The 16944-nt window shown below is 36.9% G+C and overlaps 1 protein-coding gene across 1 annotated transcript; it reads right to left on the reverse strand.

Moving 5' to 3' along the window:
- On the reverse strand, window positions 1-15755 carry dvl2 (dishevelled segment polarity protein 2). The gene is made up of 15 exons (XM_052560833.1): window positions 15188-15755; window positions 9462-9531; window positions 8431-8579; window positions 7200-7309; window positions 6949-7075; window positions 6121-6208; window positions 5659-5728; window positions 5420-5559; window positions 5010-5086; window positions 4560-4627; window positions 3816-3938; window positions 3596-3727; window positions 3292-3468; window positions 2980-3198; window positions 1-2047 (listed from the first exon to the last, which is right to left on the reverse strand). Exons 1-15 carry the CDS (start codon window positions 15346-15348, stop codon window positions 1494-1496), a joined length of 2265 nt encoding a protein of 754 aa, XP_052416793.1. The 5' UTR covers window positions 15349-15755; the 3' UTR covers window positions 1-1493.
- Between the last annotated feature and the right edge of the window lie 1189 nt (window positions 15756-16944).

Genomic DNA, 16944 nt, shown 5'->3' on the forward strand with positions numbered 1-16944 from the left:
TTTCAGAGTTAATTCTATCAAATTTATTTGGAGTGAAGACATGCAAAAGTGACAGTATCTGATGATATTTTAAAATGTAACACTTCAACATGGCATTCCATTGAGAATCAGTCTTTATGTAGCACCTGTATACTTGTACCTGTATACTCATATAAAAAGGTGCTATGATTATCAGTCATACAAAAAGTCAAAAAAAAAAAAAAGCTCTGGAGTAGAAAATAGAATAAACATCCCATTCTACCCAGAAAGTACCTTTATGGGGTTAAAACTTCCTCTGCATGTACCGTATGAGTACAATCATTTTACAGTCTGCCTATTTAGATGTGTACCATCAAGTCTTTGAAAGCGATTGCTTTCTAACACCAGGAATCAGAAGAGTTTTTAATCTCAGAAATTAACCATCAAATATTTATCTCCATGAACCTTGGCTCCATTCAGCTGTACAGAGACAGTTTACAAAGGTCATTTTTAAAGTGTACAGTATATAGTACATGAGAGAAAAGCTTTCAGAATTCCTTGATACACTTTCAAGCAATACATAGAGACATAATAGACCAGATCAATTGTTACAAACATTTCACTCCTTTTAAAGGTTTTTGAAGTCATGCATTTTATTATGGAAGCCCGAAGCTAATTTGGACTTTTTAATCGGACAATTCATATTGTTCCCCTTTGCAATTTTAAGAAAAACATTTAAAAAAATTCAGAGTTGTGAAATATAAACCGAATCCTGACTGACTCATAATTCAGAGGTTATATTCTGCCATTCAGATTTTTTTCTCATAATTCTGAGCTTGCATCTCGCAGTTTAAAGTCCCATTTATTAAAAAATAAAAAAGGTAATGTTTAAATTACACAATTTCTTTTTTTCACCCCTTGCAATTGGGAGTTTATATCTCACAATTCAGACTTTTCTTCTCAAAACTGCAAGGAAAAAAAAAAAAAGACTAAACTGTAAGATAAATGTTGCATTTGCCTTTTTATGTTTTTATCCCGTGACTGAAACAAGCCTCAAAACTATTTTTTTTTTTTTATAAAATGGTTAAAGTTATAATTCTAGTGAATATCATGTTGGTCATTTAAAAAGGTGTATAAAGTGAACTGAATTTGCTTTTAGAAATGTTTTCTGGAAAATCACGAGATCCTTATCAGAGGCCTTCGAGAAATGTGTGGAAATGTTTAAGGAAAATAACAGGACTCTGAAAAATCCGCCAATTATTATTATTATTTTTTCAGTCATTTAAGAAGGCCAGACCCTGTTGTGGTGAATACCACAAAGACAAAATAGATGTTGAAGTCCGTGCTACGCAAGACTCCCTACCCTTCCGTAAACCCTGTTCCTACCGTCAAGGACAAACACGAACTCTAAAGAGCTGCACTGATACAGTAAACTACATCTCTGTCGGTCACAGAGTGGAACTCACAGTTATCATGTGACTACAAACCTCTCTGCATTCACTCCTTCACCTGTACATCCACAGCTACATACTTCATTACATCACATCCACAAAAAACTCACTGGGGTTGCCCATAGCCAAGTGGAAAGACTGCCTAGAGGCTGTCAGCTCAGGCGGGACGGAGCCCAGGTCTCGGGTCGGAGGAGCTCCTGGAGGCCCACCAGGGGTGCCAGAGGGCGGCATGCCAGGGTGGGGCGGCAAAGTAGGCGTTTGTGGGTGCGGAGCTCCAAGTGCTAGGTGTGGGTGTGGATGTTGGGGCACCATCACCATCATCATTGGGTTATAAGGAATGGGGATTCCAGGCGGATACGGGGCGAGATGTGCGGGTGGAGGAACGCGATGATGCGAGCGCTGGCTCGAGCGCTGACTGGAGCGACTGTGTTCACTGGGCGTGGCTGAGCCGTGGTCTCGTCTCAGGCTGCTGCGAACAGAGTAATCTGATTCGCTGCCGCTGCCGGAACGCGAGTCAGCCCCGCCCCCACCAGGAGACTTATCATCACGTACACTGCCGCCAGCCGTGCTGCCAGATACACTTTTACTGCCCCTTCTCTTCTCTCCGTCACTGCGTGTGGAGCCACTGCTGTGACTCCCTGAGAGAAAGAGATGAGAACACAACAGGGGTTAACACGGGCACACAAACTTCTTTAAACATGGTGATTAGCATACAAGATGCATGCTGATTGTCATGGCAAATTCGAAGTGTGATATTAATAATACATTATGTCTGTATTCCACCATTAATTTAAATAAAATGAAGCATATAGTGTTTTACAAGTCAGGATGTAAAATGTTTTTAAAAAATAATTTTGTACTAATATACCATTTGATATTAATTTAAAATAACACTGATGAAAAAAGAACTAAACATAATAAATACTAATAAAAATGAATTAATAAGTGCAGCATATTTGTCCAGCGTTTTCTCAGTTTTAGTTCCATAATGACAATCAATGGATATACACTACTATTTAAAAGTATAATTGTTTTTAAAGGTTTTGGAAAAATGTCTCATTGTGCGGCTGCATTTATTTTATTTGTTTAATTGTTAAAACATTAAATGTAAAAATATTTGTACAATTTAAAATAACTGTTTTCTATTTATTATATTTAAAAACTTAATTTAGTCCTGTGATGGCAGAGCTGAATTTTCAGCAACATTATTACAGAAATAATTATGATATCTGATATTGATATTGAACATTTTGTGCTGCTTAACATATTTTTGTGAAAACTGTAATGCATTTTTTCAGGATTCTTAGATAAAAATAAAGTTGAAAAGAACAGTATATATATCTTTTATAGAAACTTAAAATATATTACGGTCACTTTCAATCAATTTAATGCAACCTTGATGAATATTTCAAGACAATGTAACGATAAAGAATAAATTAATGATCTTCCTGAACCCAAACCTTTGAACAGTAGTGTATATGGATTTTATTAAGCTCAGATTCATGAAATCGCTTACAATTGGTTGACACATTTCCATAGATCTGTGCCCGAGGGTCAGTGTGTTTGTTACCTTCGCTGTGCTGGCTGCCTGCACTGCCTGGGCCATAGCTGTAGTTGGAGAGCTCATGATAAGGAGGGGGCTGGGTGGAGTAGGGGTGAGGGTACTGGTACGCGAAAGAGTGGAGCAGAGGCCATGGTGTTGCCCCTGGTAAGGGAAGAGGCGCAAGGGTGTCCTGGTCTGAAGCACCGCTGGAACCATCGTTATCATTTAGAGAAAGGTTGGCCATGTCTGATAAGAAATAAATGGAGAGATTAAATAACCTATGCATTTAACAAACAAAGTAATTAACTATCATCTATAATAAAAGCTGATTTTACTTACAATTTTCACAATTACTGAAGTCTCCAAATATATAATAACACTGTTCAGAGAAGGTGATCTTGTTAACAGTGTGTCTGATGAAACCAGCCTTTAGTAGGTTACTGGCATATTTACGGGCTTCCCGTCTGTCCTGAAACCCATCAATGTGATGATACAACCACTCCACCACATCTGAACCTGTATGCGCAGTCATAAAGACAGAGAACAACAAACACTGGATTAGACTGAAGCTCAATTTGTCTCACAGCTACAAAGATCATTTAGGAACGGTGTGTAAATCCAGTCTCAAGTAAAAGTCTCTGACCTAGGAAAGCATTGGGAATGGTGATCTTCAGCCACATCCGGTCTCTGACCTCCAGACCGGACTCGGGAGATGCCATGGCTTTAGCTACCGATGCCATGTCAGAGCGAAGAGACAGGTTGAACTCATCAAAATCTACAGACAGAGAAAAAGAGAGATTAAATAATATGGAAAATAAGAAAGGTCTAGGAAAAGTATAAGAAGACATAAGCGCATTACTCACGTTCAGTTTCAGTGACAGATGAGCTGGAGGTGATTGTGCTGCTCGGGTAGGACGGAAACACCCCTGTGAGAGCCACTGAATGATTGATCCATGCTGCTGGATCTATGGGCTGGATCGGCTCATCTAAGACACAATACGGGGAAAGATGTAACATAAACAAATGTCAAATAACATGATAAAAACTCAATTCTACATTTACAGCACTACTTTGAAAGAAGTCACTTCTGCATTTATTGGTCTAAAAGCACTGTGAAAACTGAAATATGGTGAACTTTTATTACAATTTAAAAAATGTATTACAATAAAAATTTAATTTAGTTCTGTGATGGCAAAGCTGAATTTTCAGCATCATTACTCCAGGCTTCAGTGTCACATGACCCTTCAGAAATTACTCTTATATGCTGATTTGGCACTCGAGAAACATGTCTTATTATCATCAATGTTGAAAACAGTTGTGTTGTGTAATACTTAGGTGGAGACCTTGAAATATTTTTCTTAGAATTGTTTGATGAAGAGAAATTCAACATTGTAAACATCTTTAATGTCCTTTTAGACCAATTTAATGCATCCCTGCTGTATAATGAAAATTAATTTCTTTAAAAAAATTTAAATAGTCCTGACCCCAAACTTTTGAACAGTAATGTATAGGGATATATGAATTATATGTGAAATTAGAAAAAAAAAATTAAATAGTTTGTTTTATATCTAATTCATTAATGAAACGGGAATGAAAATGAGACTCACTGCGTGGCAGGGTGAAATAACCTTGTGGAGCAGGGTCCCAACATTTTGCCACAGTCAGGGTGATGGGTCTAAGAGAATAAAAGTGTTATTATAACATTGCAGGTTAATCATTACTGTTACTAATAATAACTCGCGTAGAGTGAAATGCATCGTCCTCCTACTGTAATTCACCCTTCAAGTCATGTCAGAATAATTGGATTATGAAAGCAATATATTTATAGGAAAGTGCATATGAGTGTTGATATGAAAGGATGTGAAAATAGATAAATCAATCTTCTGTGGCAGCCCAACAAAGGATAAAATACACTACTGAATCTCCAATTTCACCACTTAAGTGTTATCTTTTGCTCTTCGTTTTGTTGTACCAGCCATAAAAAAAAATTGTTTTTTTGTCAGAAATTGAGAAATTATGAAATTGTACACTCCTTTGAGCAGCGCTCACACACTCACCCAGGTTTATGGACAATCTCACGGAGCACCCTGACCGCGTCATCATTACTCATGTTCTCAAAGTTGATGTCATTCACCTGCACAGAAAAAAGGCAGCTGTGAAACAACCCGTCTAACAAACACCAGAAGGAGTAACTATAACAGAACTCATTTGTTTAGAGCTAATAACTACTGAAACGGTGCAATGTTTGTGTATTAAACTTGGCGTGGCCTGAGAATATTGTTTTAGATTGTAAAGTGTTTAAGTTTGTCAGGACTTAAAATAACAATACCGTCACTCATCTGATAAGCTTGCCCTCCAGTAAATAGATAACATGATGTACAGATTGCACTTTGTTCCTGATTTCCCAGGACCAACCACTTCTTTGCTATCAGTGTGTACACACACACACACACACACACACACACACCTGCAGCAGCATGTCTCCAGGTTCAATGCGTCCGTCTGCAGCTACAGCTCCTCCCTTCATGATGGAGCCGATGTAGATGCCTCCATCACCTCTCTCATTACTCTGACCCACTATACTGATGCCCAGGAAGTTATACTTCTCTTTAGGACACAACAAAAAGAACGGAGCTTAATGTTATTAATTAAATGAAATACATATTTAATAATTAACAGGTGGAACAAGTAAGAAATGGCACTGACCCATGTTAAGGGTGACTGTAATAATGTTTAGGGACATTGTTGAATCTGTCACACTGCTGAAAGAGGAAGCCTATAACAAAACACAAACAAGAATTCATCAATTTGATTGTATCAAATACTTAAAGGGACAGTACACAATTATTACAATTCTATCATTTACTCCCTTTATGTTCCAAACCAGTATGACTTTCTTCCGTGGAACATAAAATGTGATATTTTGAAGAATGTTGGCAAACAAACCGTTTCAGCTCCCACAGGCTTCCATTTTTAAGGACGCTATATGGAAAAACCAATGGAAGTTAAATGGAACGAAAGCTGTTTGGTTACCAACATTCTTAAAAACATTATTATTTCAATGTAAAAAAAAAAAAAAATAGGTTTGAATGTGTGATTAAAATAAAATGACTGATTTGTCATTCTTTGATGTACTCCCTGAAGTGTAATCATATGGGTGTTTCATACTCTCTCCAGACGTGGGCGCTGTTTCCTGCGTCTGCGGTGGCGCTTCAGCAGTCTAGACGCTGTGCTTTGTTCAGTGGAGCTGCTGAACCTGATTACAAACTTTTAGTTAAATAAACATTCATAATCAAGGCATACAATCCAATACTGACTAATCAGTGCTTCTCAACTTGCTATGTTTCAGGATACAGATTCTATTATATACACAACATCAAACAGAAATCTAACATAGTACAAACATAATTGTTTTTTAGTTTTAATTTCAATGATTTCATGCTGTCAGCAGTCAATAATTCACTTCCTAAAACCCATGTTTATTCATATCACAAATGAGTGTCTGTTTAGCCTAATCTAGGTCATGCTGACACCTGCCTTTTGTCTTCTTCCAAAGCGACACGTGAATTTGCATCCAAATATTGTAAAGATTGATTAGAAGCATGGCTTTTAACATCAAAACAAAATATAAGTCTATTGTTTTTGCGATCCTAACTATGTGCAAATATATTGTTATGCACATTACAGTATTTGCATTTGCATTTGCATTTAACATTGTTCCCCATTGCATGGACCCATCAGAATAGTTCAAAACCCATTTTTGAGAACCACTGGAGTAAAACCAAACCAAAAGCATGCACAGATGCTGATACACTCTTATAAAGTTCAATCATTTGATTCAGATAACAGAAATATAACTTTCAGACATAAAAATAAATAAATAAAAATTACATGCAAAGCCCAAAAACAGAGATCTGTTTGAAGGCGTCATTTTCTTGACACTACAAAATATATCCAACCCCAATCCAGTCTTTAATCAAGCACACTTGCTCTGACCTGCTCATCGTATCATCGTCGTCTGAATCACAGAAGCTCGTGGTGTCCAGTTCACTGCTCATCACAGTAGCACTCTCATAGCCGGCCAGGTGTCTGTCCATACGGGACTGTCCATTCACACGCGGCCCTGAAACAATAACAGAAAGAGTACAGCAAAATGAGCATGGATTGCTTTGTCAATGTAATGAAATACTATTGAGATTACTGACAAAAATGAGCAAATATTAGCAACATAGAAGATAGAAACAGACCATGTTGGTCTAAGCTCTCTCTGGGTCGAGATCTCTCTCTCCTGAAAGACACCACTGACTCGGTCTCTGTCTGATCATCTAAAGACTCCAGGCTGCCAGCAGTGTTGGGACTGTGCACACACACACACACACACACACACATCATGCAATGATTTACATTCATGACACATCTGTACATCTCTGCATGCTGAGTGAACCTTTAATTTTTAAAAGCAAGCTGCCTCTAGCAAACCATCTCTGATAGGAAATTGAGAGCAAAGGACCTACACTGGGGAGAGGGAACCATGTTCTTAATCAGTATATTTCATTTCCAGTATTTAAAAAAAAAAAAAAACCACCTTAGAACAAGATAATTTAATCTGAAAAGACAGATTAGATTTTCATTTGATATTTTCTTGAATAAGTATTTTTTCATGTTTCATTAGCATTTTTTTTCTTCACTAGTTTTAGGAATAAACATTTACACTAAAATACATTTTATATCTCACTTTTTTAACAGCCAATATCTGTTACCAGCTTATATTTCAAGACAACATTTCACCTGATATTACCAAACACGTCATGGTTGTGGGTGCTTTCTACACACACACAAAAAAATATTGGATTTCCCGATCATGTTTCATGCTTTACACTACTGTGCAAAAGTTTTTAATGTTTTTAAAACTTTAATACGTTTATTTGATCAAAACAGTAAAAATATGAATATAGTGAAATATTATTACGATTTAAAACAAATCGTTTTGATTTATAATTAATTTAAAAATGTAATTTATTCCTGTGATGGCAAAGTAGATTCTTCTAAAAATTGTGTTAAACTCTGTACAGCTTTGTATGAATTGTTTCATAATTGATAAACACTTGATATTGAATGGTTCATAACTGATGAATTTTGCAACATTACTGTGCAGCACTTTGGAAATAATCTGAATTTTATAACGTGCTGTATAAAAAAATGGTTTTGCATCATATTAAAAGCATGTCTTTGTAATATTTATCTTCCAAAGCAAATGTTTGACATATTTTGACTTCTCCACGATACAGGGTGTCTGTTTTGAAAAGCAAAACAAAAAAAAAGTGCATTTTCCTTAAAGTAAAGCTCTACACAAAGTCACTGATTCCAATTCCGACACCTTATAAGAAAGTGTATTTTAAGGGACTGACAGTGTACTGCTGCAGACAGCATCCACAGAATGACATTCAGAGGCAGAAGCAGAGATGTAGATTAACATACTGGAAGGAAGGGGGTCTGGAGTCTCCAATGCCCCCCGTCCTCTCGACCGGAGGTGGAGGCAGGGGAGGAGGGGGAGGTGAGGGCTGAGACTGGACCTCTACTGGAGGGGCTGGAGGGGGTTCGGCTGCTGGGGTATCAGAGGACACCAACTAAAAAAGAGAGAAGATTGGTGTGAGAGTGAATGTGATCCATAAGAAACAAGGACCCAAAAATGACTGGGAAAAGATCTAATGACATTAATAACACACTATTTTTTACCCAACACAAACTCATGGAGCTCATTCAAAAGTGTAAAAGTGATCACACAATGCTGCAGGTCAAACATATCCAGTGTCTGGGTTTTACGTAACTACAATTTTAACGAGGACCAAGTTGGAGAGGTAAATAGCTTCAAGCAGACAGGAAACTCTATTCAGCTCCGTCTGGGGAGATCAAGCTTTGTAAAACTAGTTTAAAAAAAGCTAGTTAACAATAAACAAAAACATCAACAATCTTCACAATCTGTGACAAAACACTGCATTAAAGCAGTCAAAGTCACGTACTTGAGAAATGAAAGAACCATCAGATGCGTTATAAGAGGCAACATACAGAATCATTGTATGGCCTTCTCCTTTCTTCATACTAATGGATGCTATGTTATTGTACACTCCTTCTCAAGGGACCTTGAGCTATCCTGAAGGTAGTCTACTATTTCCATCCCAAAGGGTCTGGTTTCGTCCAAGCCTTTTGACTCAAGCACCTGCTTTTCTTTGAGGGCTTTCAGAAGAGGCTGGATTTCAGTCTCCGGGTGAAGCGCCTGACACAACCTCCTGATGCTCTTTAAAGATTCACTGTGACATAAATCAAAACAGCCCTGTTACGTGTCGCTACAGGGATGAGGAGATTCAGTGAGGTTTAGTGTAACGGTGCAGTTCACACTTAAACCGAGAACTGTTATGATACCAGTAAGCATCATATGATAATACAGATTTTTGGAGTGGGAGGAGCTACTGCTGACTGACAGAGAGAACTGGAACAGGAACGGTTCATACCCAGGAGACAACTCTTCCGTTGAAGCATGGCAGCTTGGCACTGTCGTCTGAGATCTCCTCCTTCACCACCCTGAGCAGACACAATTATCAAAGAGAGACAGAATTAAAATGAAGGAACACACATGTTGACAGATTCATGCATTTATACATAAATGCATGCATCTAGGCTATTTTACTTTACTTATGGACTAAATGTATATACTAGATTTTTACAATATATTAAGTAAATTTAATAGTCACAAATTTTACCCACAAGCCACACAATCTGAGATAAATTAGTTTCTGTAGAACAGTAACGAGGCTCAAAAATAAGGAATTTTCTGTTGACTAATTGGAGCAGAAGTAATTTATTTTTTCTTACCTAAAAGATGGCTCAATTTTTAATCACTGCATTTTTTGCTTGAAATATCAATATTATAAAAAGTAAATAAGCAAATTAGAAATAAATTAGTCCTTTTATTTAACAAAGTAGGGATGCAACGATACAATTTTTTTTTTTCAGATCCGATCCCAAACATTCTGAGTACTGGATGTTTCCAATTCGATACCAGCACAGTTTTCTTTAAATCAATGTCTTATTTCTATACTTCTATGCGTTCACCTGATCATCACTCTTGTTTGGGTTAAACACAACCTTCTAAATATAGACCACTTCATTTTAATGCAAAATAACAAATGAAAAATATATAATCTATGAAAAAATACTATTATAAATTAGGTTAGTGGATAATTCAGCAGCAAAGGTTATTCTAGAAAATCACGGGTACACAATAATGTTATAGAAACATTCAACTAAACATTTAATGAAACATTATATTATGGGAAACAAATAAAAGTTAATACATGTAGGACTAAATCTGGTGGAATGTTACACATTGCTCTTTGTATTGTTGTAAAATACATGAAATGAAAAACAAGTAGCCTAAATATATATACACACACACACACACACACACACACACACACACACACAGGTGTATCTCAATAAATTTAAAAGTCGTGTAAAAGTTCATTTATTTCAGTAATCCAACTCAAATTGTTAAACTCATGTAATAAATATATTCAGTGCACACAGACAGAAGTAGTTTAAGTCTTTGGTTCTTTTGATTGTGATGATTTTGGCTCACATTTAACAAAAACCCACCAATCCACTCTCAACAAATTAGAATATGGTGACGTGCCAATCAGCAAATCAACTCAAAACATCTGGAGGAAGGGTGGAGAAGCTCATAGTTGCTTGAAGTCCAGTGTTAAGTTTCCACAGTCTGTGATGATTTGGGGTCAATGTCATCTGCTGGTGTTGGTCCATTGTATTTTTTGGAAACTAAAGTCACTGCACCTGTTTACCAAGACATTTTGGAGTACTTCATGCTTCCTTCTGCTGACCAGCTTTTTGAAGATGCTGATTTCATTTTCCAGCAGGATTTGGCACCTGCCCACACTGCCAAAAGCATTAAACGTTGGTTAAATGATGGTGTTAGTGTGCTTAACTGGCCAGCAAACTCACCAGACCTGAACCCCAGAGAGAATCTATGAGTTATTGTCAAGAGGAAAATGAGAAACAAGAGACCAATAAATGCAGATGAGCTGAAGGCCACTGTCAAATAAACCTGGGCTTCCAGACCACCTCAGCAGAGCCACAAACTGATCACCTCCATACCACGCTGAATTGAGGCAGTAATTAAAGCAAAAGGAGCTGCTACCAAGTATTGAGTACATGTACAGTAAATTAACATACTTTCCAGAAGGCCAACAATTCACTGAAATGTTTTTTTTTTTTGGTCTTATAAAGTATTCTAATTTGATGAGATTTTGATTTAGTGTTTTTTGTTAAATGTGAGTCAAAGTCATCACAATTAAAAGAACCAAATACTAAACTACTTCAGTCTGTGTGCATTGAATTTATTTAATAAACAAGTTTCACAATTTGAGTTGAATTACTGAAATAAACTTTTCACGACATTCTAATTCATTGAGATGCACCTGTAATAGAACAGAACAAAAAAGACTACAATTAATAATCTTTCATTGTGTAAAAATATAATACAAAAGTGTATGGCTCCTGTGCTCAGAATTATGTGCTTGAAGCAACACTGAGTCACTATATTATATCAGTGCGATTATTTTATTGAGCATTTTCTTTTAACAATTTTTACCTCTTTTAAGAGTTTTGTGCACTCTTGAAGAGTTTCGTCATTTTGACTAGTAACTGAACGCGACACACAGTTTTATTGCTGAATGGAGGATGAAAGACAGACGCACCAAGTAGAAGAGTTTACATGAACTTAATTTAAATATTGATACTTCACATTAAACTATGGAACGGCTTCAGATCACTTAAAATATACTGCTTTATGGCCTTAACAATAACGCAGAGTACTGTAAAATTTAGCTTTGTCAATATAGAAAATAACTACAAACATTAAAACAGAAAACAGTTACTTTAAACTGTAATGATATTTCAAATATTACAATTTCTACTGTATTTTTGATCAAATAAATGCAATCTTGTTAAGCATAAGAGACTTTAGAAAAACAAAAAAATGGCCCCAAATATTTGTAGAGTACATTATGCACTGATGCTTCCACGACTCAACACAAGATAAAATCACAAGTGTGTAAGCCAGCTAGATTTAGCAAAACTGTTGTTGCCATAAAGTAGAATACAGCACTGAAAAACAAATGTTTACGTTTGCAAGGCATAAAAATAGATGCACAAGATCAATTATATTTTTAGTAGCAATGCAACACTGGCAGCACATTATGTCAAAGTTTAATCAGAGTTATGCATTTGAATATGTATCAGCAATATAACAGTGATTCTCGCTTATGAAACACCACTTATAGTTACATTAATATATAAAAGAAATATTAAAATATATATAACATTTTCTAAATTCAAATATGAGTGCACAAACCATTGCTAAGTCTTCTCTGCAACCAAACAAACATTTGACTAGACGATGCAACTCTACAATAATTTCACAAAGCACTTCCTGAAAGCAAAGCTCTACTGCATTTTAACGCTTGTGAAACAATCCCACCCCCAAACCCTGTGACGACGCTAATTAAGCCCAACAGTTGTACTTGAAAAGCAACCCCTTGACCTCTAACACAATAACACACACACACTCTCAAAGCACAACCCGATTTGAACAAAAGCTCTTACAATATAATGAGCTCTGGGCTTGTTAACTCGGTGTTAAAATTTTGGCACAGCAGCCATTTGTATATTTACTCATTTTAATTTGGACGATTTGCACTTAGCACAGTCTGAGAAATAAGGTAGGTGTAATAAAACTGCACTGGAATCTGGTCTGTACTCTTAAGGGGATATAAAAAAACAGCAGAGAGAATGTAGAGGGGGCCTAGAGAAACCAAGGGGTCTTCTGCTCCTTTCTCTCTCACTCTCTTTCTGTTGATTCTATCCCAGACACCAAGCAAATGGCCCGTCTCCAACCTCCAACCATATCCCTCCCCAAACACGGCTCAACCCCAGCCCCTGCCACACACAGTCAGACTGACAGCTGGCTCCACACACTGCAGCATCACAGCGCCACCGCCTGCTCTCTGTCCCACTCCACCACCGTATCAGCTTACATCCACAATTCCACATCCAATGCCATTCAACAATAATATACACACGTCCACCCTTTCCACAATAACAAAAACTGGCAAAACCTTCACAGCCTTTCTTCCACGGCAGGAAAGAAGAAACTATCAAGTCTTCAGATTTTGCTTTCCCGGTAAAATCAGATCTTATTGGTGCATTTAACCCAATGTAGCACTATATTACAAGAGTTAGGAGAGACATAGCTGGCTGACATTTTGGCTCAAAGGTTTTAAAAAAAATACTTTACATGTAAAACCATGTTAGCCCCACTCTTATGATGAAAATATGTCATTGTTATTGAGAAAGACAAAACAGACCCTCTGCTGCTCTATTGTCTTATGGTCTGTCCATATTATGAAGTCATTTCTGCAATGGTATAAAACAATTAAAAAGGTGATCACACAATTTGAAGAACTACAAAATAAAAAATCTGAATTATATAGAGTATAGATATATACTCATAAATGAGAGATACAAATCTTGAATTGTGAGGAAAAATCCGAAATCTGAATTTATATTTCACAATTCTGACTTTTTTCTCATAAATCATGTAATTGTGTGCGTTTGTTTTGGGAATAAAAATTGTGCTTTTTATGTCACAGTTCTATTTTTTCTAACAAATGTAAGTTTCTTCCACATCTCCGACTTTTTTTCCTTGCAATTCTGAGTTTTCATCTCACATTTCTGACTTTCTCATAATTCTGCATCAAATGTATAATTGTGAGATAAAAAGTCACAACTACCTTTAAAACGTGAATATAATTTAACATTGTAATGACTCCAACAGCACTTTAAATAGTTGACAGGTGGTATAAATTAAATACAACTGATTATTAATGTGCATTTGATTTAGCGTGGGCTCTACTTTTACAGTGATCAGGTGAATGTCTCTGAATCAACTAAGTGTACGCTGTCAAACTGATGGAGTATTTACAGTCAGATGATAACATCCTAATTTGCTAAGATTACCACAGACATTCCAGTAGCATCTGGAGAATGCATAACTGACAAGTACATGGCTGAGATGTATTGGCTGGCATTCTGTCCATAGCAGGACGATTCAGACCAAATATGCAGTCAGAGACAAAGAACTCCACTCTTTATTAAAAAAAGGAATGGCAGAACAGTGGGACACTAAAAACTTGGCCCTTGTGCAAAGAAGTGATGGGAAAGGATGAGAATTTCCCCACACGAGGGATATAGGATCTAATGTGTAGGTTTAAGACAGAATAGCTACACACACTACCAAATGTTTGGGGTCAGTAAGATTTTTTTAAATGTTTTTCAATAGGTCTCTTATCGTCCCCAGTATTGCATTTTTTTTTTTTTTTTTTTTTACTAGAAGTACATGTGAACTGTGAAATGTATTACAATTTAAAATAGGTTTCCATTGTAATACATTTTAAAATGTCAATTTATTCCTGTGATGGCAAAGTTGAATTTTTCCATAGCCATTGCTCCAGTATATCAGTGTCACAGGATCCTTTAGAAAGTTAGGCTAATTTGCTGAATTTGAGCTTATTACTAATGTTGAAAACAGTTGTGCTGTTTAATGTTTTTGTGAAAACTGTGTTACACTTTCTTCTTATTTATTTATTCATTTTTACTAATAGAAATTTCCAAAATATAATATTTATATAACATCTAAATCTTTTGTAACAGTATAAAATATTTGTTTATTTAATGTCCATGGTCAATACCTGTATTTTTTTGTATTAAAAACTATTTAGGAAATTATATATCTTATATTACGCATCAGCCTTAATAGAATGTGATTAATAATTCATATCAAACAGTTAGAGGTGTACAAACAGTGTCATACAACACAACTATTTTTATAGGCAAGGTATTTTTAATTTAGCCTATACCTGTAAAGTCAGACTGCAGTAACTGATAAACTCTGTCGAGACATGGACACAGTGATGGCTTGATACAACTAGACCACCCACAACAGTGTCCATCTCGAAGAAAACCCTAAACTTACCGAACCCCCACAACAACATCGGAAAAAACATAAACACATTTATTTCCTACACATAAAAAAACGAATTTGTTCTAACGTTAACTATTCATGCACATCTTTGTGTGTTTTCCCCGCATTCGCTTAACTTACCCGAAGTCCTGATCCATAGACTTGAAGAAGAATTTGTAGTTTGGCTTGTTCAAAACCTGTTTAAAATCTAGCAAAGTGATTTTCTCAGCTGCTATGGGAATTTTCACCAAGTACGGCGTCTCCTCTTCGTCGATGTGATAAATTATTTTGGTCTCCGCCATGTCTCCCAACTCAACTCAACTTTCCCGTTGTTCTACGAAAGTATGGAAGAGGCAGCAGCTATGCTGCTAATGTTAGCCAGCGCTCCGGAGAGAAGGGGGTTGAGAAAACTCGTCTAGACCACAATACTACTATCCAATAACACTGCCCCGACTAGCGCATACAGCATAAACAAAGAAAAACAGTGCTATTGTGCCTGACTTTTGTTGTCTTGAACGCTCAAAAGTGTCATGATTTCCGTTCAAATACACCTACAAACAGCTACCCTGTTGTAACAACATTTTCCCCGTAGGAAAACGCATGGGGGTTTGGAAAACTTCTCCTCGGCTAGGGCCAGCGCGGCGTGTGACGAAACAGAGGCGCCCAGGACTTCCCACCGCTTCGCTTCGCTTCTTCTGCTTGGGGCATGTGAGTGCTTTTGTGGTACCAAGTGGGAATTTTGATTCGTCCCAGTGACTCGAATCTTTTGCATCAGTTCACTGTTTGCACAGATTCGTTTGCGTACCCTTTTGCAGTTTACGCCAGTAGGTGGCAACTGTTGTGTTATGACTTATAAGCTAATTATTGAATCACTCACTCACCGATTCACCAAATCGTTAATGTTGTATTGTATTACAAAAATGTAAGCCTCGCTAATTAAAAAAAAATTATCTCCTTTAGTAAAAGGCGCATGGTTCAGTACGCCAAACCAATTAAAGGGTAAGTTCAGCCAAAAATGCTGTTCCAAACATGTAAGACCTCATTTTATCTTCGGAACACAGTTTAAGATATTTTAGATTTAGTCCGAGAGCTCTCAGTCCCTCCATTGAAACTGTGTGTACGGTATACTGTCCATGTCCAGAAAGGTAAGAAAAACATAATCAAAATAGTCCATGTGACATCAGAGGGTCAGTTAGAATTTTATGAAGCATCGAAAATACATTTTGGTCCAAAAATGGCAAAAACGACTACTTTATTCAGCATGGTCTTCTCTTCCGTGTCTGTTGTGAGAGAGAGTTCAAATCAAAGCAGTCTGGATATCCGGTTCACAAACGAATCATTCAGTTCACCAAATCGAACTGAATCGTTTTAAATGGTTCACATCTCTAATATGCATTAATCCACAAATGACTTAAGCTGTTAACTTTTTTAATGTGGCTGACACTCCCTCTGAGTTCAAACAAACCAATATCCCGGAGTAATGCATGCACTCGAACAGTACACTGACTGAACTGCTGTGAAGAGAGAACTGAAGATGAACACCGAGCCGAGCCAGATAATGAACAAAAGACTGACTTGTTCACGAGTCAAGAACCGTTTCTGTCAGACGCATCCGATTCGAGAACCGAGGAGTTGATGATACTGCGCATGTGTGATTCAGAGTGAAGCAGACCGACACACAGAGCGTCTGAACTGAACTGATTCTTTTGGTGATTGATTCTAACATGATTCTGTGCTAGTGTTATGAGCCCAGGTAAACTGAAGGCTTGAATCAAGGGCAATCATCGCAAATGACGCCATTACGTCGAGCGCAAAAGAACCGGTGAACCGTTTTCTTCAACTGGTTTATTGAATCGAACTGTCCGAAAGAACTACTGGTGATCTGAAAACCGATGCAA

This window comes from Carassius gibelio, chromosome B7, assembly GCF_023724105.1.
Source record: "Carassius gibelio isolate Cgi1373 ecotype wild population from Czech Republic chromosome B7, carGib1.2-hapl.c, whole genome shotgun sequence".
Lineage (NCBI taxonomy): Eukaryota > Metazoa > Chordata > Actinopteri > Cypriniformes > Cyprinidae > Carassius > Carassius gibelio.